The 24,373-nt window shown below is 42.1% G+C and overlaps 1 protein-coding gene across 1 annotated transcript in view; it reads right to left on the bottom strand.

Moving 5' to 3' along the window:
• Positions 1-276: 276 nt before the first annotated feature.
• The window catches only part of DESI2 (desumoylating isopeptidase 2), a 52,080-nt gene continuing 27,983 nt past the window's right edge, over positions 277-24,373 (bottom strand). Inside the window, exons 2-5 of the mRNA XM_004578493.3 lie at positions 13,109-13,181; positions 9,697-9,790; positions 8,407-8,548; positions 277-1,935 (exon numbers count right to left, since the gene is read on the bottom strand). Of these exons, the coding sequence (XP_004578550.1) occupies positions 1,702-1,935; positions 8,407-8,548; positions 9,697-9,790; positions 13,109-13,181 (543 nt within the window). The 3' untranslated portion in view covers positions 277-1,701. The remainder of the gene's footprint in view (positions 1,936-8,406; positions 8,549-9,696; positions 9,791-13,108; positions 13,182-24,373) is intronic.

Below are 24,373 nucleotides of genomic sequence, written 5' to 3'. Positions count from 1 at the left end.
GAGCCTTACCGTTTTGGTCCAAATCTCATTTGAGACCTGAACCAAGTCGGCATTTCCTAAAGACCACACACTTCTCCCTTCCTTCCATCACATCTCTCCAAACAAGTGCTCTGCCCCCAAAAGAACCAAAGGCTTTCCTCTCTGGAAACAGAACAGTCAAATAGCGTAAATAAGTGGCTTCATTTTCCTCAGGCCAATGATTCTAACCCAAGGTTTGTTTTCCCTATGAACAGGGTGTGCTTATGTTGATAAAATGAGTCAAAATCATCTTATGGAAAAGTTATAAGTGTAGTTTACTGAAAGATATGTATCTTCACATAGAGCAATAGCAAACAATCCAATCTAAAAGATTAAATAAATGTAGATAACTCTAACACTAGCCATATATTTATAAAGCTGAAGTCACTGCCTTTTTATACACTGCATCCAATATTTTACGTAGGACATTCATTCTTAAGGCAGAAAAAGTGAATTTCACATGGAATGACTTGGTTCTTACATCCAAGGGTCAAACTGGGAGTAGACTCAGGCAGACAGATTCCTTGCTAACAAGGATTTATCTGTGATGACAACTTCAAGAATCTTAGGGTATGCTGTGTAAGACATACATTTGAGAAAATATAAAAGATGGAATTTTTAAGACAAAAAATAAGATTTTCAAACAGAAGTCAATGAGACTAGGCATTTTATTATGAGGTCAAACTACTCCCATAAAAAACTAATAACCCTTGACGGATTCTTTCTGATACAGGACATAAAAGGTATGAAATATCAAAGAATAATCTTTTTGGGATATGTTACTTTAGGTTTCAAGGTCTAGTATAAAAGGTAGCCTGTACAATTAAAAGCAGTTGAATGTCAACTCATACTGCTACTCAAAAGGCTACGCTTATTCTTCCCCGTCAACAAAATCCTGTGCAGGGAAGAAATAAGTATGAATACAAATGAAGCTCCTCCCCGCAAACATGTGCAAAAACACTTGTCAGTTACTTACGAATCTTTAACAAAGAACAACTGAAGTATAGAATCGGTGGCATCCAAGCCAGACAGACACCAGGCTGCCCCACCCTGCCTCTGCACAGACACTGGGGTGAAAGCATCCTGTGCTACTCTGAGGGGACAAAGTGCCAGGGGCACCGGGCTCAGGCTCCCAAGCTGTGCCCTTCACCTCTGGCTGGTATGGTTCTTGGCATCCTGGTGCCTACAACGTTAAGAAAATAAACAGACCTAACACACTCCGTAAGCAGGGAACGGGGACTCTAACCATGTGCGTGAAGTGTGCCTATTATGTATGCCATGGCTCTGGCAACTGTCAGAAGTGTACCAAGATTACCTGCCTAATTTTCGAAGACATGAAGATTTTCTTCTTTTCACGGTGGCAGGAGTCCATGCAAGATTTGTAAACAGCGATACAAAATACTGTAAACATAACTTAACAGAGCTTGTATAAAACAGAAGAAGTAAATCCAAATTTACAAGTGGGTAAAAAAGCCAGAGGGCAGCTTCATACAAAGTTCTCCCTCCTGCGCCAAGTGATTTTTTTTTTTTTTGATTACAAATATAATCCTGAGCTGAAAAACTGGGGTTTGGGGGAGAGCTATCTTTGCATACAAAATATCCAAAGGACGCTTACTCTGTTAACTCTTCTCTAGTGATATCCAACTGCCAGAGACAGTTCTGAGGGTGTGACTTTGGAGACAATTATAGTTTAGTGTGGCGCCCAGGCCTGGAGCCTGCTGCACTGCTTGCCATAGAAGCGGCTGCCGCAGCATCCTCTGCCTCCTCCAGTTCATCCTGCAGCTCCTGGCTGACACTGGACTGCAGGGCTGCTGGCGTGAGCCACTCCTTCGGGAGGCAACTCTGTAGAAAGGGTATGCAGGAGCTGAAGTAGGCAAGCCGATTGATCCAGCGAGGAATCTCTTTCCCACAAAGAATCTACAGAGAACAAAGAATTCTGTTAGGTGTGAGAGGTTAAGGTGGGCTGGCCCACTCTACCCAGGAGGGCGGGGGGCACAACTTGGAGGGTTGCAACTCTGGGGCCCCTGCTGTTGCTGCCTTGTTATCCTTTTTACAATGGTAAAAGCAAGCTAATTCTGCTGGGCTGCATTTTCTCTTTGATCTGAGCTTCTTTGAGATATACGTCAAAGTACAGTGAATCTCACAGAAGGTAGCTTGTTTACCACACTGTTGTTACTGCAGAAGACCCAGGCAGTCACAACAGTTGGTTGTGGATGTTCTATTTGTGAATTTTCCCCGTTTTCAGATTCTTCTCCACTTCTCTCCAGTCTCTTAGCACTTCTGTCTCTGACCCACTTGTTTCAAGAAAGTACACGGTAACTAAGAAAGTGTTTTCCCAAAGGAAGACCTGGCTGTGATCCCTTGCAGAAGCAGGGCTCTGGTCTGAGCAAGCCCTAGAAGCCTGGCCAAGCTTCAGTGTGAAGACTCCAGTAGTCCTCAAATCCCTCTCACCATGGGTTGAGCACTTGCCCACGTCGCATCCTTAGAGTATGCAGTCCCCATGCCCTTTATTACTAGAACCTTCTTTTATAGACTTTGCATCTGCTGATTCACTCCCCAGATGGCTGCAATGGGTGGGGCTATGCTAAGCTAAAACCAGGATTCTGGAGGTTCTTTTGGATTTTTCCAGGTAGGTGGCAGGAGCCTAAGGACTTGGGCCATCTCCCACTGCTTTTCCAGGAGCATCAGCAGGGAGCAATTGGAAGTGGAGTAGCAGGCCTTGAACTGAACCTGTGTGGAATGTCAGTGCTGCAGGAAAAGGCTTTTTCCCATCACACCATATCACTAGCTCCAGAACTGTTTTTTTTCCCCTAATAATAACTTCACTCTTTACCACCCTCTTTCCCTTCTCAAACTGGGCTTAGGCTAAGCTTGTGTGCCACTGCCACATTGGGTTTTGCTTCCAGATGGGTTGTGAAAGGGCCATCTCAGACACTGCACATCTTGGCTAATCAACTGGAAAGAGATTTCAAAGATTTTATACTCAAAAATTGGCTAAAACTTAAATAAGCTGGCATTCCTGATGATTTTTCAAACATGTCTGTCTTAACTGGGAAAAAAAAGCCAAACAATCTTTATATATCATTCCTATCTGCTTTTAAAAATATCAGAAAATATATTTTTACCTGAGATAAATTTAGGGGTATCTGCATATCTGGAGGTTTGATTAGACTATGCAAGCAACTGTTAACTAAGCCACAGTCATTTGCCCATTATTTTTCCTAAGTTTTAGTTTTATTCAGTAATCTACCCTCTTCCATATATCCATTTTACAGGTGGAACTAACTTCCTTCCAATCCTGGGAGTGACCTTGACAGCCTAAAGCAGAGTTGTAAAATCTACAATTTTTGTAGACAAAGCTGTACTGGAACAAACCCATGCCCATTTGCTTTCGTGCTGCCTGAGGCTCCTGGGCTACAATGGTAGAGACAGAATCAAGGCCATGGATAGTTCACATGCTTTAAAAATGTGCCAATTCTTAGGGCAAGTTAAAACTTTATGACTCTGAGTCAAGAAAAATTGATACATTACTTGGCACTACCACCTAAATTTTAAAAACTAACTCCACTGTGAGGTAACTGACACCTGCTTTAGTTATGCATGGGGGTATGTGTGTGTGCATAATGTATTTCTTACTGTGGCTAGTGGTAAAATCATATTTGGCTGATAGAGCAAGACAGCTTATGCAGTTAAACTTCAATCTAGCAATCCCTATTCTAGGAATCTATCCCAGAGAAAAAGCATAGTGTTACTCATTACAGAATTTTTTTGATTAGTAGCAAAAGACTTTTTAAAATTGCCATTAAAAGGAAATTGGTTGAATAAATTATGGTATCTCTACATGAGGGCTACTGAGCTGAGAAATCAGTAATATCTTTATATGGCTACAAAACAAGCACCTGTTCATGCAGTGAAATAGCCCCATCTTATCGCCCTCTGTGACTGCAGCTATGCAAGGCCAACTGAAGTCTGAAAAATCTAAACACCTGTCTTGACGCTTGCATGACCGAGCACATAACATACTGCTATAATCATTCTACTTCCAGTTACTAACATTTTACTGTTCCTAATGTATAAATTAGACTTCCATGTATGTGTAGGAGAAAGAGCAACCATGTAGGCATGGTTCAGGACCACCCATAGGTTTCAAGCATCCACAAAAGGAGCCTTGGAACACATCCTTTTCTGTCGGGGGCACTACTGTACTGCTAAGTAAAGTGAAATGGAGAAAGTACATACACAATATTTCTGGGCTGTCATGATGGTAGAGGCACAGAAATAATTGCTGTATCATTCCTATTTCAGGGCCCAGTATAATAGCGTAGTGGTTAAAGTCCTCACCTTGAACGTGCCGGGATCCCATATGGGTGTCGGTTCTAATCCCGGCCGCCCCTGCTTCCCATCCAGCTCCCTGCTTGTGGCCTGGGAGAGCAGAGGAGGATGACACAAAGTTTTGCGATCCTGCACCCATGTGGGAGACATGGAAGCAGTTCCAGGCACCTGGCTTCAGACTGGCTCAGCTCCAGCCGTTGCGGCTGCTTGGGTAGTAACCTTTATTCTTACAGCCCTCTGTGTCCCGATTCTGGCCTTTGAAATCAGCCTCCCTTTTTCTCCCAGACCCGTACAATGTTTGGAATCCAAAGTCTCACTTCATTTTGCCCTCTGTCCCCTTCAGTCTAGGTTGGCAGCATTACTGCTGATATAATATTCAAACATTGTAGGCTCGAAATTATGAAACAGGGATTCCTCCACAGAGCTTTCCTGGGTAAGCTCCTCTCTATTTCTGATTTCTGCTCAGATACCTGAAGGGACCCATGAGTCATATGTGATCTAGAGAAAGCCAGCTTTGAGTTTCAAGGGTTCACTCCCAAGGTATCACACAGACATGCAACGAGTCCTAAGTCCTAGTGGCAAGGTTCATAACAGACTCTGCTCAAATTATCCAGCTATCTAGTTATGTTCCCATAAGAAAAGAAGATATTTAGCATAAGCCAAATAATCTGCACAAACAGGTGCAAACAGTGAATCACTCCTGTCAGTTCCAGGAAGCATGAGAAGCCTTGGAGCTCTCAAGTTTCTAGATGCCAACTGAGAGACAACCTTGGGGGTACCTTTCTATGGACAGCAGTCTCAAGCCTGTAGTGCTATAGCTCTTCTTACACAGGAATCCACTCACTGAGACCACTAAGAAAGGGGGAAGAATCAGTTATTTAGCCTGTACAGACTCTCAGGGTCATTAGTTTTACTGGACTTTGTTCAGACTGATTCAAAATGACAGTTTGAAATCTGGACAGTGTTGAGATTATAAAGGGCTGATTCTACAAGCCTCCACCTTTACACACCTTTTACAATCCCCACTGAAATCACTAACTTGAAGACTGCCTACTGCTCAATGGCATTTAGTTGTGCTGTGACAGTCATCATGCTAGGGATCAGTTTGGAACTGGCTATCTGACCTGATTCTGGCTGGAAACACGGCCTGCTTTCAGAAGGGTAGGTAAAAAGGGAGGTTCTGGAAAAGAGCCTCGCTGTTGGAGAGAACCACAGGGAGAGACAGCTTTCTTCCTTCCTCTGGAGGCTGCGCTTTAAACTGCTGCAGGTGTCTGAAATCCATAACGGCAGTTAATCTGCGGGCAGGGTCAGCATGCTAAAGATGGCAACCTGAGAGGGAGGAGGAGGGGAGAGCCCTGGCAGCACACACTGCCCATCCTGACAAGGAGCCTGCCTCACTTCGGATCTACTATTGCCTAAGATAATTCTGTTTCTTCCTTGTTCAAGCCAACTGGAATCAGGTCTAAATGGATTTAACTTAGAGGTGGGGAAACTGTTTCTGTACAAGGTCACCAAGTAAAATCTCTGTCTTTGCAGGCAATGGGTCCTTGTCACAACTACTCTGCTGCTGTCACCTGTCATCAGTCAACTGGTTAAAAATATGGCTGCATTCCAATAACACGGATTTGAAGCTCACATAATTTATGTATGTCACCATATATTCCTCTTCTTTTTTACATCCTTTTAAAAAATATAACTATCTTTGGCTTGTAAGCTTGTGGAAAACCAGATGGTTGGCTAGTGTTTGCTAAGCCCTTTTATAAGGTGTCTGAACTTATAACACTGTGCTGTTACATGATGAAAATGGTATGTTTTGGAGCAAGGCTGACAAGGCTGACATCAGTAACCAACCAAAATTAACTATGCCGTTGTTTGTGTGTAATTAGATGGCACATATCTTAAAACTATTGGCAAAGATGTGAGAGCACAATACTACCTATCTTTGAGTGCCAAACTAAGCTGGTTGGCACTGGTTAAGTCACTTAACTTTGGGGTCACTATCATTAACAGTTTTAGCTCCCAACGGAGGAAAAGCATGAAAATTGTGGTCTAAAAACATGGTTCGGGGATATCCAGAATTCTTTCACATCCCCAGCTGTAAATGGTTTTTGATAGTAAATTTAATTTAGGGACGTCTAAGAGAAGAAATGCTATACTGGAAGAGGTCAGAGTCATTCCTTCGTTCTCCCTAATAATGTTTGATGAGACTTTCCCAGTTGGAACCCATTTGTCGTATGTAGAATAATGGTTTACACAACGTTAACTCTGCCAATTTTACTATTCTAGGAATCTTGGGATGAATTCCACAACAGTGTAATGTCCAGTGTCAAGAGGGCTCAGGCCTGCTTGTCTGCCTTTGAAGGCTGACTAGGTGATCTCTACAGTATCAAGCTATCCGAGACTAGGAATCCTTGACAGTCTCATGAGCGTATGATCATCTGGAGGAGCTGGGTAAGATGAAGACTCAGATGCAGTTCATCTGTGGTGGGGCAGAGATGACAGCATCTCAAATTCCTAGGTGATGCTAATCCATGAAGCAGACCTTGAACTGCACAGAAACACAGTTCACAACCCTGTGTCAGTTATGTTGTAGAAGCCATAGGGAAGTGAATCAAGGCCAGGTGGGGCTGGCACTATGGCACAGTAGGTTAAGTGTCTACCTGTGGTGCTGTAACCCACATGGGTGCTGGTCAGAGTCCTGGCTGCTTTACTTGTGATCCAGCTCTCTGCTAGTGATCTGGGAAAGTAGCACGGGATGATGATCCCTGCAGCCATGCGGAAGAACTGGAAGAAGCTCCAGGCTCTAGTCACTGCCACTTAGGGAGTGGAAGAGAGGATGAAAGATCTGTCTTTCTCTCTTTGTAAATCTTCCTTTCAAATAAAAATAAATAATCTTAAAAAAAAGGCCCAATAGTAAAATATTTTGAACATGGAGCCAATGAAACATCAGCTCATCTTCCTCACCCCTTCTGCAGAGCCTTGATGTAAATCACCTGCCAAGAGTAGAGAGCAGGAGGCACTTCAAGTGTTATTTAAAATTCTCAAGGCTTTACGGCATGATCTTTGTGATTTCTTCTCTTCATTTTCTCTTCATGCTCTAATTTTTTTTCTTAAGATATTCGAAAGGCAGAGTTATGGAAGGGACAGACAGGCATGTTCCATCCACTTGTTCACTCCCCAAATAGCCACAAGGGACCAGGCCGGGCCAGGCTGAAGCCAGGAGCTCTTCTAGGTCTCCATTGTGGGCATATGGGCTTAGGTACTTGGGCCATCCTCTACTGCTTTCCCAGGATATTCGCAGGGAGCTGGGTTGGAAGTAGGGCAGCCTGAACTCAAACTCGCACCCACCTGGCATTCTGATGCCACAGATAGCAGTTTAATCTACTATTACCACACTGGCCCCTCTTAGTCTATTTTAATCTAGTTTTTTTCTGCTTGGAATTAAGAACTGGGAAAGTCTATGTCACAGGCTAGCAAAATAAAATTTTAAGTCTGAAAATAATTTATTCTCAAAATTCACCTTGCTAATATTTTACTTTTTTTTTATTTGAAAGGCACCAACCCAGAAATCTTCCTTTTCCATCCACTGGTTCACTCCCCAGATACTCACAACAGCTGGGACCAGGCCACAAAGAAGCCTAGAATTCAACTGAGGTCTTTCACAGGGTCAACTGAGGCCTGCTGCATCCCAGGGTGTGTGTGAGCAGTTGAACTCAAACACTCAGGAAGACAGGTGTCCCAAGTGACACATAACTACTGCGCCAAAGGCTCCCCACACCCAAGGGAGATTTCAATCGCCAAGAAGCAGAAGTCTCTCAGGCACTTATTTTAATGTGAGATTTTCAGGTTGCAATAAAATAAATGAGGCAATTATTATCTGCACTTGTTCTCTGTTCACTACAAAGAAATGAATGGAATTACCATTTAAAAACTCAGTTGGCAACACTGCTAAGCCATTTATGTAAGAAATACAAAACCATATTTTTACACAATGTAAACAATCAAGAGATAGCTATGCTATTTAGCTTAAGGGCCTTGAGGATACAATTAATTTACCTCTGATAAAGCTGAAGAGAAGTGATTGCAATTTTTATGCATCAAATGATAAGCGTTGCCTTTGTATTCTTTTCCCAGTTCTTCTACAATTTTTTCTATATCATCTTCTAGGAAGTCAGTGCTTCCTAAAACAACGGCTTCTCTTAAAGAACAAAGAAAGAATACATCTGTGTGACTTTCAGGTATTTATGTAAGTAGCATGTTAAACACTTGCTTATTTCTAGCCATACGATAACTAATGCAACAAAACAGGAAAAATATACGGTAACCAAAACATATGGTTTAGTTTTTACTATTCTGCAATAAACTCTTAAGTATACTACTTCTGAATACCAAATACATAAGTTCTTTCAAAAAAAAACAAATGTTACATAAAAAGCATCATTTATTTTCAAAACTAATAGTTACATTATGAGACCCATATCCTTGCTAAAAATAGTTCTGTTTAATCAGACTAGCCATTGAAAGGTTGGCTATATTTTCGCTTAGATATAAGCTAGGCATCCAAGAAAGCCAAAAGTACCCTGTATCAAGTGGCCTTGCCAAAAAAGAAACCACCAGAATAGAATGGAGTCATGATGACATGTGTATACTCCTATGAGTGGCATTTACTTTTTAAGTAAATATTTCAATTCAGTGATAAGAAAATCATGTATTTGGTAGTATGGAGACTTGTCCTGAATTCCAATGTTGCAAACACCATTTCTCTATTTTTCTCTTGGCAAATTCACTATTGCTATTGGCCCAGCTTTCTTTAAAGCTCCTTGAAAGGAAGACTCTGAATACTTTCTTAAACATGAAAGTTAATTAAGGAGTGGCAACCTGATTACTGGATATTTAGATTGTCAGCGCTGTTGACTGCGCCTCAGGCTCACGCTCTTGAGTCATCATTACACATGATGCAGGTAGGTACCTTAACAACAGTCTCCTGGCCAACTGCCTAGCTATTTCAAATTTATGTACAGCGTCTTTCATTTGGAAAGTGGAGCAATTTTTATAACTGGTAGGTAAGTCGCAATAAAATTTTCTTCCTCTCCAAATAGGAGATAGAGAAGAATCATTTGATATAAAAATTTTCTGATAGAGAACCTGAGTTGAACATTTTAGAAGTAGACAACATAACTTGTCTGGACCCTGAATTAAAAAAGTTTATTTTGTATTTTTTTTTCATTCCCTAGATTTATACAACAATGTAAATAGACTAAATTTTAATCTACAGAAAGAGTTTTGTACACCCAAAAATACAACTTTGGCACCTCAGAGTGTAATATAATTAACCTTCCTACTTACTTAAATTTAAATGTTTCTCCTAGTTCAGAAGCATTTCCTGGGGAAATCTCAAATATTCCAGAAAAAGGGTAAGGATGACCACCATAAGCAAATTCTGAAACGAGAAAACTCAATTTTTATTAGTTTATAAAACTCAACCAGATGCTGAACTAGCATTCACAGGTGATGAACATAATAGCACCCAAATATTTTTCAGTTTATGAAATTATTTCCCCCACATTCCCATTTAGTTGTGACTAGCATAGAGAAGTTGCCACAGATCTGAAACTTCACCAAAGGTAACATTAGTTGCTTTGCTTTTTACTGTCAAGAGGAGAGTGTGTAACAGTCTTACAGCATGCCAACACGGGCAGAGGTCAGATCAGTGACTTGCCACTTCCTAAATTAAAGTCATCTTGTATCACACTCATTCACACTGGAGAAATCCACACTGCTAAGACACTCTGGGCAGTAGAGGTGAAACATTACCAAACTTGAAACACTGGATCTGAATTTCAAGAGTAAGATGCCAAAATTTATATATGTGTACACTTCAGAGCAAATCTTTCAATCAGATTAGGAGGATAAATAGTGTATAGAAAAGGGGAAATAAAATATAATCTATGAAATTTTTTGAAGATTTTGTATGCAAAGAGTTCAAGTTTTTTGTATATGCGTGTAACAGAACAAGTCTTTGATTCCATTTTCCCTGATTTTTTTAAGTAGCCTGTGCAGGTGCAGCTCATCAGCTATAAACTTGCATCTGGAAAAACTGGAGAAAGAATCGAAACCAGGAAAGAACAACAACTTCTGGCTAAAATTCAGGTATGTCACTTACTGGCTAAGTATCAGAAATTTTAAATGACAAAACTTAAAATGTTTACTATCTTATACTTCCCTGTGCTTTATCTTAAGACCTTATAAGGCAGTCAGTGAATTTATTTTCAGAACTCCTGGAAAAAACCATGGTGTAAGAAATGTTCATACTCTGGTTTCTCTTCAGATCATATAAATCTTTCGCCTTTTACTAAAGAAATAATGTTCAGCATTCAATTTTGAAACATACATTTTAAAGTAATAAAATTTTATAAATATTTTAGATCACATTGGACACAAAAGTTATAAATGCATTTTAAACATTTTTAGTCATAGCAAGAGAGCATGGCTGGACAAAACAGGGCTGTCATAGAGCCATGCTATCCTGTTCTTCCTTTTGCCTTTTAAATTCAAGATTCAAGAATATACCTGGTCCTAGTTTTCCTGCGTTTACAAGGTCATATTTTGAATGACACTTGCAATTAGTACTAAATCATTTTATGAACAGAAGCAGCAACTATGCAGGTCAGAGCAAGGAAAACTAGCACATGTAAGACATTTGGGCTCAAATTCAAGTTATTATTGGCAATACATCTCAGCAGTTTCTTCCATCTGAGAAGTGCAGAAACTGCTTTATGAATCTGCCTCACGGTAGTTATGTGGTTCTACATACATACTGCACTGATTATTTCAACAAAAGCCAAATAACACTCAAACTTTCCACCAAAGTCCGTTACTGTGTCCTGAGATTGTTTGGCAGGTGTGCCTTCAAAGTAAAATGGAGCTTTCATGGCAGATCTTTACAGCCAAGACTTTCTATGTTAACTGCACTTAGAAACAGTCAATGCAAAATTCTAAAAGGGTTAGTACAAACACTACACTGACACGCTTAAGTGAATGGGTCTTTTCCATACATTAGGTTAAAGCTACTATGTATTCTTTAGGAATAAGCCTTAATAAACTGCAATAATACATTCTAAGAGATCAAAGAGATTGCAAAGGCTGATGCAAACAAAGGCATCTGGGATACAGCACAAGCTTTAAATTGATCCATCACTACAACACTGATCAAATCAACATCTGTATTAAGCAGACCATTACTAGTTGTAACTTGATCATGGAAGGATTATCTTGCATCAAGAGTGGGTATCAGAACAAAAGGAAAAAGCTGTTGAAAACACAGCACACACACTCTTACTGGGTTAAGAGGCTGCCAGCAACACCAGCATCCTATATAGGTGTTTGTTTCATAAATGCATGCTCCATTTCTGACTCAGCTCCCTGCTACTGTGCCTGGGAAGGCAGCAGGATGGCCCAAGTGTTTGTGCCTTTCACCCACACAGAAGATGCAGAAGAGGCTCCTGGCTCAGCTCTGACTATTGTGGTCAGTTGGGGAGTGAGCCAGCAGATAGAATCTCCATCTCTCCCCTATCTAACTCTGCCTTTTAAATGAATAAAAAACAAGTCTTAAAAACCAAAACTAGGGCCCAGCGGCGTGGCCTAGATGCTAAAGTCCTCGCCTTGAACGCACTGGGATCCCATATGGGCACCAGTTCTAATCCCGGCAGCTCCACTTCTCATCCAGCTCCCTACCTGTGGCCTGGGAAAGCAGTCGAGGACGGCCCAAAGCCTTGGGACCCTGCACCCTTGTGGGAGATCTGGAGGAGGTTTCTGGCTCCTGGCTCTGGATCAGCGCAGCACTGGCTGTTGAGCTCACTTGGGGAGTGAATCATCGGATGGAAGATCTTCCTCTCTGTTTCTCCTCCTCTCTGTATATCTGACTTTGCAATTAAAAGCAAACAAAACAAAACTACCTGTGCCTGGTTTGAGTGGGCCCAACCACAGTTGTCATAATCAAGGGTAATAAAAGGGTCAAGAATGAAAATGAAAGCGCTGAAGACAAACGCTATCATTCATGAACAGAATGGTAGGTCTACCTAAAGGCAGGGCTGGCTTAGGTATCCACAGGACAGAACATGACTAAGTGTACAGAAACAAAATCCATAACCAAAATCCTCGCAGGAAGCTGGTTCTTCAAGTTTGACACTCTTTAGCACTAAACCTTTTCAGGTAAGAAGCTAAAAAGCTCGTTTTTATCAGGTTGTTTTTCAAAGTGTAAGATTACTTAGGAACTCTAAAAGGTACTTTTAAAAATTCTGGGAAATGAAATTAAAAGATAACCTATTTTGCTGAAATTTTTTTTGAAATCCAGTCTTTTTATAACACATTTTTTCATGAACATTCTGAATACCCTCTAGGATGCCTGGGTTGCTCCAAAACAAACTTGTCATCTTTCAATTCCACTTTCTACAAACTTTTTGGAATATTCTCATATTAGAGCAAAATACTGTCATGGCAATCTGAAAAGGAAAATATGTTCATATACATAATGTTTATAATAGAAGATAATGAATGTACACTCAAATTTTTTCAGTACATTCTTCCAATACATTCTATCTTGGGCATTTTTCTAAAATATGGTATAGATATACATGGGAAATTTTTTCTTCTGCTTCCTGCAATTACACATAGAAGTGCTTTTAAAAGTTAGTCATGATTTGCAATTCCTTGAAAGGACAAAAATCTTTAAGTATACTTAGATTGTGTGTACACATACCTCTACCATAAACTTCAATTCCTGAATGAAAAACTCCAATTCCGATAGATGAGGTGTATTCGTTCATCCAGTACTAAGGGAAAGAAAACAAAAAGACTCAGGAGATCCATTTATTTACAACTTTACATTGTAGGAAGTAATTGTTTTCACAGTCCAGCTTCTTGGTATTTTCCTTCAAAACTCCACAAATCCCTCATAAAGACCCATTTGTGTTTGCTTGTGACATCTTATCTGGAAGGCTTTCCTGGGACTAAGACGACTAAGACTAGCTGTGGGTCACCCCTGCAGGTGCCTGGAGCAAAACCCGGAAGCCCACTGAGAGCAGTCAGTGGGTCCTGCCTGACCCTAGACTCCCTTGTGTCTTGGTTTCTGACCTCCACTCTGTTATGATCCACCACAGACGACCTCCTTTTAACCCAACCGTCTCTGCACTGTTCAGTAACTGCTGAAGTGGCAAGTCGAGAAGACAGTATGCAGCTCAGATATAGTTGGGTCCTTTGTGAAGGTTTCTAAAAGTAGCAAGGACTTACTTCCAAGTGAGATCGTAACCAGTGGGTCTCCTATTTCGGCTGCTAAACTCCTTCGATTATGCCACCTTCTTTTTAAAAAACAAAACAAAACACTTCTTATTTGAAGGGCAGATTAACAGAGAGGAGAGACAGAGAAGGAGGTCTTCCATCTGTTGGTTCTCTCTCCAAATGGCCATAATGGCTGGAGCTGAGCCGATCAGGAGCCAGGAGCCAGGAGCCTCCTTTGGATCTCCCACATGGGTGTAGGGTCCCAAGGCTTTGGGCCATCCTCTGCTGTTTGTTTTCCCAAACAGAGCTGGATGGGAAGTGGAGCAACCAGAATTGTAAGTGGTTCCCCAAACGGGATGTTGGCACCTGTCTCCCTTAAAACAGGTATCACAGGCCATTATCAACTAGACTTGGGGTACTAGGCTGGCTGTTCCTCAGCTGAGGCATTAAAGCTGAGCCCTGAAATCTCTCATGACTAACCCAGATTGCCTTTCTCCTCATGGAAAGCCCCAGGGGCCAGACTCTTGGACAGATATGGAAACGGGCTACAGAGAAGCCTGAGGACACCTGGGCATCATGGAACATATCCAAGATCTAGAACAAGACTACAGGTCTGAAGTCACCTGCAGGAGGCCTCCGGGAATGTCCAGGGTGTGGAACAACAAGTCTAAGACTGGCATGCCAGGTACAAACCGTCCTCTACAAAAAGCCCTGGAGAGCTTTCCATGCCTCATCACTAGGTTGCCTCCTTAAAAGGAAAAATAAACTTTTAGACCTGATGTTCCAAACAAGAAAAGGCTTATTTTATTTCAAGTCGCTGCCCTTAGGGGAAGTTGTAGGTTTTGTTATGCTCATATCTGCTCTAAAGCTGAACCCAAGGGAACAATAAACGGTAAGTGGATGACCCATTTCTGAGTAATCCTCCATGCCCCTGACTCAAACACCTGGAGTGCCTTCCCTTGCACTGGAACCTCCCGGGTGCTTTCCACCTCCCTCAAGCCTGATTCTCTTCCACTTCCCATTGGCCCACAGCCTCCACCTTACCACCCTGCTCCCCTTAACGAGAGGGCATCACCTGGCTGAATCACTCAGTGGGGCCTTCTACTACCCAGGAAAGGTAAGCAAGCTTTGCAGTCTGGGAGAGGAGACTGAGGGAGTTTTCTGAGACATGAGTATGTTTCTTTTTCTCTATGACTGATTTGAACTGATATACATTGACCTAATTGTTGTACTCAAGAGGGGGAAAAAAACCAATTTGGACAGAGGCTCAAGCCTACGCTGACTCCATGGTGGTTCAAGAGTCACCCATATGCTGTGGGAACTATGGAAGTCCCAAATAGAATCTAATTGTATCTGTCAAAGAGGTCATGAGGACTCAGGTGCTGAGGGCTATATGGTCACTTACCTAGTGGCTGGAAGGAAAAAACTTACAAAGCATGTCTTATGACAAAGTCAGGTAGTTAACAACATAAATACACAGACCTTAGAACAGGTCTTACTTGGCACCATTTCATTAGTCAACCTCACAGATGTGGAAGAAACTTGAAAAACTGGATGTAGCACGCCAAACTCCCATCAACCAGATGTACGATACAGCAGTGCTACTGTTCAAGATATCATAGGCAGGGCCTAGCCTGATAACCTAGTGGCTAAATCTTTGCTTTGCAACCTCTAGGCTCCAGTCTGGGTGCAGGTTCATATCCTGCTTGCTCCAGTTCCCATCCAGCTTCCTGTATGTGGCCTGAGAAAGCAGTCGAGGATGGCCCAAAGCCTTGGGACCCTGCACCCGTGTGGGAGGCCCAAAAGAAGCTCCAGGATTTGGATTAGCTCAGCTCCAGCCATTGCAGCCACTTGGGGTGTGAACCATCAGATGAAAGCTTTTTCTTTCTCTCATCTTCTCTCTGTAAAACTGACTTTCCAATAAAAATAAATAAATCTAAAAACAAAACCAAAAAACAAACAGATATCACAGGTAAGATAATCGATTTTGTAATCAATATGGGAGCCTCAGGAAGCAGCTGTTGTTCGTTCGATGGCAGGCGACCAATGCGGCCTCACAGCTACCTCCTGTGATGTTATCTGGGAGACTCCTCCTCAACCCTAACATTCTACTTAATTTAGATATCCAAGATAGAGTAAAACATCAATCTAGGTTGGGTATAGAAGGCTCTGAAGATGTGGCAATAAGGGGAAAGCTCTGTAGAGTAACAGGTTAGGTTATGGTCTCGTGCTGTGGGCATCCCATAGAGGCACCTGTTGCTGGGACATGAACCAGCACTCTTATAGGAAGTTGGTGCTTGGACGTGGAGGATTAGTCAATTGAGCCATTGTGCCAGCCCCAGATAAGGTTCTTTTTTGGAGCATGTGGATTCATCCTAACTGTCAAATCTTCCTCTTCTGGAATTCAGTAGCTTCCTGTGAACATGAAGGTCATGCAGGGATCCCAGCCACTACCAGCAGCTGCTGGCACACTGTGGCTCCTCTAATGGAATCTCTGCATCACTTTAGATGACACTCTGACACAACAGGAACAAGTTACAGACGACTGACTTTTCTCAACTTCCTGTAAGGATTAGAGATGAAGCTCTCTTAACGGCGAAATGGTGTGGGCAGGGAGCTAGATGGCGAAGGGGAGCTGAGGCTTCCCAGTCTGCGTGTCACAGCTGCAGAATGTACTGACCAAAGCCCACCCTCTTAGTGCATGCAGACCTCAGCTGCAGAGGTTCTGTGGCCTAAGAACCTGCCCAGCTAGAAATGTCCTTCATGGCTGCATGCTGGGTTCCCTGGCATGATCATCAGGTCATTATAATGAAATTACTGCTGACATCCACACTCTCAACATGCATTGACACAGTAACACTTTTGAAATTTTAGAAAAAGGTCCTGGAAATGGGTGGTACTCAAACTCTGCCTCCTTTGAGTATTCAATTAACCTCTGCACTAAATAATGCCCCCTATGCCTCCTGACAGGATAAGAGGACAACTGCAAACTTTATTAAGGGCAGCACTCCCTCTTTGAAAAATACTTATGTAACTGAAAGACAGAAGAAGAACCAGATGATTATTTTCCAATCAGTGGCTCACTCCTCTCTGTAACTGTCTTTTAAATAAAGAAATAATTTTTTAAAAAAGAAAAACAAAAGCTTTTTAAAAAGTTAAAAACTGAGGCCTGGCGTGGCAGCCTAAGCAGCTAAAGTCCTCACCTTGAATGAGCCGGGGTCCAATATGGACGCTGGTTTGTGTCCTGACTGCCCCACTTCCCTTCCAACTCCCCGTTAGGCCTAGGAAAACAGTTGAGGATGGCCTAAAGCCTTGGGACCCTGCACCCATGTGGAAGACCTGGAAGAAGCTGCTAGAATACCTATAACCAGCTTTATGTCCAGATGCCAAGTAGAGGAAAGTATAGAAAACAGATCTTCATTCATTAGATTATTCATTCTTTCTCTTGATGGGAGACAATTAGTTAGCAAGGTACCTATTACCCTATGTATGTGACAGGGGCCACAGAATAAATCTGAAACTTGTCAGTGCAGCTAAATGAGGGAAAAAACAGAGGCAGACCAGCATCTGCACATTCTAAGTCTTACCCTTGTCCAATAACCCCTCCATTTGGTGGGTCCCTGGCCTCTTCCAGCAGGCAGTAGAGGAGCATCCTCCCCATGCTGCACCAGGAGCTACTAGGTTTAGTAACAGTGCTGATAAAATCATGGGAGAGTTTCATGAATTCTACTCTACTTGGCAATATCCTAAAAGAGGGAGGAAGGAGGAGAAACAGTGGCCCCAAAGACATATCTACATAGACTCCAGTCTTCAAGTGAATGCAAACGGGACTCTCCGCTCTTTCATCAGATTGCCACACGGCCAGCCAGGGATATTTTCAACAAACTTTGCAAGCATGCTAGTGAGATAACCATGCAAACAAATCTATGCAGCTGGGGCCAACATTGTGGTACAGAGGGACAAGACACTGCCTACAACACCGGTTTTCCATATGGGCACCAGTTTGTGCTCTGGCTGCTGTTTCCAATCCAGGTCCCTGCTAATGGCCTGAAAAAGCAGCCAAAGATGGCCCAAATTTCCAAACCCTGGCACTCACTGGAAGATCCAGATAAAGGTCCAGGTTCTGGCCTGGCACAGTGCTGGCCGTTTTCCCTACCTAGGGAGTAAGCCAGTGAATGGGAATTTCTTTGTCTGTAAAACTAATTTGAAAATAAACAGATTTTTAAAAAAAGATTTACTTATTTTTATTGGAAAGGCAGATATACAAAGAGGAGAAGAGACAGAGAAGATCTTCTGTCTGATGGTTCACTCCCCAAGTGACCGTAATGGCTGGAGCTGAGCCATCCCGAAGCAAGGAGTCAAGAGCTCTTCCAGGTCTCCCACATGGGAGCAGGGTACCAAGGCTTTGGGCCGTCCTCTCCTGCTTTCCCAGGCCACAAACAGGGAGCTGGATGGGAAGCAGGGCTGCCGGGATTAGAACCAGCGCCCATATGGGATCCCAGCATGTAACGCGAGAACTTTAACCTCTATGCTATCGCGCTGGGCCCCAGATTTTTTCCCTAAGAGAAGGAAATCTATGCAACCATAAAAAAGGAGGGGGTTGCTTCTTGAGGGGCTGATGGGAAGTGATTTCCCGTATATATTTCTTAGGGGAAGAAAAGCTGCAAAATAATATGGACAAAGATTCTTTGCTTGGGCCCGGAGGCGTGGCCTAGCAGCTAAAGTCCTCGCTTTGAGCGTGCTGGGATCCCATATGGGCGCCAGTTCTAATCCCGGCAGCTCCACTTCCCATCCAGCTCCCTGCTTGTGAAAAGCAAATTTACAGAAAGGAAAAACAGAAAAATCTTCCATTCACTGGTTCTCTTCCCAAATGGCCACAATGGCTAGATTGAGCTGATCTGATGCCAAGAGCCAGGAGCTTGTTTCAGGTCTCCCAAATGGGTGCAGGATCCCAAGAACTTTAGTTATCCTCCACCGCTTTCTCAGGCCATAAGCAAGAAGCTGGACAAAAACTGGCACCCATACTGAATGCTGGTGCTTGCAGGTAGAGGATTAACCTATTGAGCCACCTCAATGGCCCCTCAAATACAATTTTAAAAACCAAAACAACGAAACAAAAACACACTTCTGGTTGTTAACAGACTGGTGTTATGTGCCTCTGGATATAATGATGAAACAGAATCCATAGTAATTATACCTAGAAAGCAAAGGGATTTAAAGATCTTCTTGGGCCTGGTGTGATGGCTCAGTGTTTTTTTTTTTTTTTAAAGATTTATTCATTTTATTACAGCCAGATATACACAGAGGAGGAGAGACAGAGAGCAAGATCTTCCGTCCAATGATTCACTCCCCAAGTGAGCTGCAACGGGCCGATGCGCGCCAATCCAAAGCCAGGAACCAGGAACCTCTTCCGGGTCTCCCACGCAGGTGCAGTGTCCCAATGCATTGGGCCGTCCTCAACTGCTTTCCCAGGCCACAAGCAGGGAGCTGGATGGGAAGTGGAGCTTTCCGGGATCAGAACCGGCGCCCATATGGGATCCCGGGGCGTTCAAGGCGAGGACTTTAGCTGCTAGGCCACGCCGCCGGGCCCGGCTCAGTGGTTTAATCCTCGCCGTGAATGTGTCAGGATTCCACATGGTACTGAGTTCATGTCCCAGCTGCTCCACTTCCCTTCTAGCTCCCTGCTTATGGCCTGGGAAAGCAGTAGAGGATGGTTCAAAGCCTTGGGACTTTTTACCCACATGGGAGACCCAGAAGAAGCTCCTGGCTTCTGGCCTTGGATTGGCTCAACTTCGGCCACTGTGACCACTTGGGAATGAACCAGTGGACAGATTTCTCTGTCTCTCCTCTCTGTAGATCTGCCTTTCCAATAGGAAGAATTTAAAAATATATATTTTAAAAAGAAAGAAAGCTCTTCTTCACAGAAGGAAATCCAGCTAATAAATGGAAGTGCAAGAACAGAATTTGCTTAGCACATTTTGTAGCCCTCAGTTAACTGAGGCAAGGCTTCTGGGTAATAAAAAAAGGAAGAAAAGTTGTTGGGGAATGATATAGTTTCAAGTTATCCCTCCATCCCCTGATTTTTTCCTAAGTTACAATGAAAAAAGATAGCTTTATTTTTTCTTTTTTATTGTTTTGAGAAAAGATATCTAACAGTAAAATTTGGTGTATGTTCCAATACGCGAGTGACCTAAAATAGAATCATCAGCTGGACAAGCAGATACTATATGTGCCTCTGGATATGATAAGATCAAAAGCTACATTTCCTTTGCTCATTTTCTTGCCAAATATGTTCAACACAATGTAACTAAAAGGAAAACCCAACTAAGTCTAGACACTGGGACATTCAAAAGAAAAATGGCCTGGTCTTAATGACAGGAAACTCAAAAGAAGGCAAAGGAAGGGTGGTTACTCTCATAGGACAAGGAAATGCAATGAATGAACCTTGATCTGGTCCTATACAAAAGCAAAAACAAACAAAACAAAAACCCTAAAGAGGACATTACTGAGATAATGGAGAAAGTATGAACAGGCTACAAGTCAGCTGACACTGCATTAAAAATTCTTGGATGTGAGAACATCTTCTTAGGTAATACATATTTAAGTGTATATATAGATGAACGGCTATGTTTGTGATACACTTTTATGTGTTTATGTAGGCGGGCATAAGGAAGGAAATGTGCTCAAATATTAACTGGTGAGTCTGGGTGAAGGGCGGATAGACTGTCGTCTTAATTCTTTTCTTGAAAGTATCAAAAATTTCCAAATAAAAAGTGAAGAGGAACTAGGAGGAGAATATGATCTTTAACTCATTATAGCAGAAAAGATGCTTTTTCCAATTTCTTGCCATAATTCTTTTTCCCCCTTTTCTGAGTGGAAAGTTACCATGCTTTCTTGCACAAAAATCCATCTAATTCTTTTAATAGTGGTTTCCCAAGTAGACAGATTATAGATTTAAGTTGTCTTCTCCAATTGAGAAAAAACTTCTTTGAAATTTTATTTTTTAAGCTCCACTTCCAATCCAGATCCCTGCTTGTGGCCTGGGAAAGCAGTCGAGGACAGCCCAATGCCTTGGGACCCTGCACCCGTGTGGGAGACCTGGAAGAGGTTCCTGGTTCCTGGCTTTGGATGGGCATAGAACCGGCTGCTGTGCTCACTTGGGGAGTGAATCATCGGACGGAAGATCTTCCTCTCTGTCTCTCCTCCTCTCTGTATATCTGACTTTGTAACAAAAATAAATAAATCTTTTAAAAAATGGGTTAAAAAAAAGAAATTTTATTTTTCAATTCAGTTTGCGACCAGTTATTTGGTGGGTATGTTGATCTGCCTAACAATGGGACCATCAGGCTTTTGTTCTGGGTAGCCAGCTCTCTTTCCTAAAATAAACAAAAAAAAAGTTTAAGATTTATTTATGTATGTATTTGAAAGGCAGAGTTACAGAGACATAAAGGTGATACTGGGCTGCCACAGGTAATATGTAATTTCTTGGGGCCAACACCATGGTGGAGGAGGTTAGTGCTGGCATCTCACTTGGGGCTGGTTCATGATGTTCCATTTCCAATCTAGCTCCCTGCTTATAGCCTGGGAGAACATCAGAGAATAGTTCAAATCCTTGGGCCCTTGTACCTACATGGGAGACCTGGAAAAAGTTCCTGCATCCTGGCTTCGGATCAGCTCAGCTCCAGCCATTGGGGCCATTTGACGAGTGAACCAACAGTTAGAAGATCCGTCTCCTCTCTATGTAACTAAGCCTTTCAAATTATATTTTAAAATAATGTGATTTATTAATTAATAGAAGAGCCACTTACTCTGTACTGAATTCTCATCAGGACTCCTCATGTATCATCATGGGAACTGACATAAACCTTGCTTCCTGGTTTTCTAGATGGCAGACATTCCCAGTGGCACTGCCAATGCCACAGTACCCAACTCAAACTTTTAAAAAATATTTTTAAATACATATCAGTAAAAAATTAAAAAAAAGATAATCTAGGTGAAAAACTAAAAACCCATGTCTTCTTTTCATTGCAATACACTCTTCTATGAACTGCTGAGCCAGTACAATGAAATTACTCTTTGTAAGCAGCAGCATTGCTTTCACTGTCAGATGCAAAGTGAGACAATCAGGTCAAGCTTACAGAAAGCCCACAAGCTGCTAGGGAAGGATTTTTTTTTTTTCCCTTTAAAGACTTGGAAGCAAAAGGGGAAGGGAAGAAGAGAATGGATCAATCTGCAAACTGGTGGTTTTCTCCATAACTGAATGCAGAAGCTAGGGCTAGTTAAGGATGAAACCTGCAGGCAAGAAATCCATCTGGTTCTCCCACGTGGTCGTAGGGCCCACCTCCTGCTTTCCTAGGCACTTTAGCAGGGAGCTGTACTATGTGAGTATATACAGTGTGGGTGTATGACCCTTTATACTGCAACCCCTCCCAAAATTAGTTATCTTAAAATATTTGCTAATAATCCAAAACAGTCCAACTGTATCTATTTCCAAAATCTTTAGTAAGTACATCTTAAATTAGATAATGTATTCCTGATTCTAGGCAGCCACCTTCTAAAAATGTACTTTTGATAATAAGGAAAAGCAAGATATGACAAAGTAATACATTAACAACAGAAACAGAACAATTCTAGATATGTACTCTGGCCATCCACCTCTTCATATAGTAACATCAATTTCTGAAGAAATTTATCAAATTTACATTAAAAGCAAATAAAGTAGATGGTTTTCTTCCAAGGAGAGTTGGTTAGGGAAAGAGATGCCCTCCAAAAGTTTCTTGTCCTAACGGCTTCCCAGGTCTTTATTAGAAAGCATTTCTGAAGGGCTTACTGCTCATAAACTGAGCAGGCTACCTGAGGGAGACATGGGTGTAACTCAAGGTCAGCACAGCTTATCAAGTCTCTGCCTTGGCAGACAATATGGATGATGCCTATTTTGATAACTGTAAACAAACAAAAGGAAAAGGTAAATGAGGACTGAGCATTAAATGACTTCAGCTTAAAAAAAAAAAGCACACACCTTCCTATTAGGCCAGTTATCAGCAGTAGAAAACACAGTGACACAGACAGACACAGACAAAGGCAAGGTGATGGAGAAACAAAGTGGTCTTCCATCTGTCATTTACAATGCAAACAGTCCCAACATCCAAGTCTGGGTCAGGTACCAGGCACTCTATCCTGGTCTCCCATGCGGGTAGCAAAGACTCAAGTACTTGCATCATTTATCCATTGCTTTCCCAGGCACATAACAGGAAGCTGCATCAGCAGTAGAGCAGCCAGGAAAATATCTGGCTGCCAATACCACAACTATTTCACTTCCTGAAGACACAATGCTGGCTCCACAAATACCAACTTTGTTTCTAACACTTGATCCAAGTGTAAGAGGACAACTAGTATTTAGTAGACTACTTTAAGAACTACTGCTCTGAAACAGCTAAAGAAGATGGAATACAGATATCGGAGACTAGCCCTGCCAAAAAAAACCAAAGTATGTCATACAAACTGCGTATTATGGAAGGGAGGAATGGCAGAGAACACTAGGCAAGGCTCTTAGGTCAAGTGTGCCCAGAATATATATACATTCAGGGATCATCTGAGAAATGAGATGTTTTCATTTCAAACTGAGTATAGTTTCTTTTCGAACCTTTCCTAACATACCAAAGGAAAACAGTAAAATAACAAGATATACCATAAAATAGTATCTCTCAAGCCACAGAACACCAGAAGAGTTACCACAATATTCCTACCTACTTAAACCCTTCATACTAAGCATGTCATTTCACAAGTTTAACTCAAGGATCTGTTTCCTGAGGATCAGAGTGAAGCTCACAATGTTCCCCTATTCCAATTTTTTTTTTAAGATTTATTTATTTTTATTGGAAAGGCAGATATGCAGAAAGTGGGAGAGACAGAGAGGAAGATCTTCTGTCTGATGGTTCACTCTCCAAGTGACCACAACAGCTGGAGCTGAGCCAATCCGGAGCCAGGAGCCAGGAGCCAGGAGCTCTTCCAGGTCTCCTACACGGGGTGCAGGGGCCCAAGGCTTCGGGCCATCTTCCACTGCTTTCCCAGGCCACAAGCAGGGAGCTGGATGGGAAGTGGGGCCACTGGGATGACAACTGGTGCCCATACGGGATCCTGGCACATTCAAGGCGAGGACTTTAGCCGCCACACTATCGCATCGGGTCCCCTATTTCAATTTAGATCACAAGTTTTTCTCCCAACATGTTTGAATTAATCACACTGAATAATGCTTTGACTAAAAAAGATCATCCAAGTATTACAACCATCACATGTTGAAGCACTTTGCTGCTGTTAAAGATTCATTTATTTATTTAAAAAGCAGAACAATATAGAAATCTTCCACCTGCTGGTTCACTCTTTAAACAGTCACAATAGCCAGTGATGAACCAAAGCTGAAGCCAGGAACTCCATCTGGGTTTCCCACATGGTTGGTATGGACTGAAGTATTTGGGTTACCTTCTGCTGCCTCCCCAGAAACATTAGCAGGAATCAATTTCAGAAGTGGAGTAGTCAGATCTGAACCCTGCACTCTGATACAAGATGCAATGTTATAAGAGGGGCCCTAACCTACTATGCCAGGCCCAGGTTGAAGGATGTAACATATAGTAGCTGATACTTTGGAGTCAGAAGACATGGACACTTTCACTTGGTTTCCTCAAATATATATATATAAACAGTTTAAAGAAACAATCTGTCTTGTTTGAGTCTTATTCAGAATCCTGGA

Source organism: Ochotona princeps, chromosome 10, assembly GCF_030435755.1.
Source record: "Ochotona princeps isolate mOchPri1 chromosome 10, mOchPri1.hap1, whole genome shotgun sequence".
Classification (NCBI taxonomy): domain Eukaryota; kingdom Metazoa; phylum Chordata; class Mammalia; order Lagomorpha; family Ochotonidae; genus Ochotona; species Ochotona princeps.
This window is presented reverse-complemented; position numbering and strand designations above follow the sequence as displayed.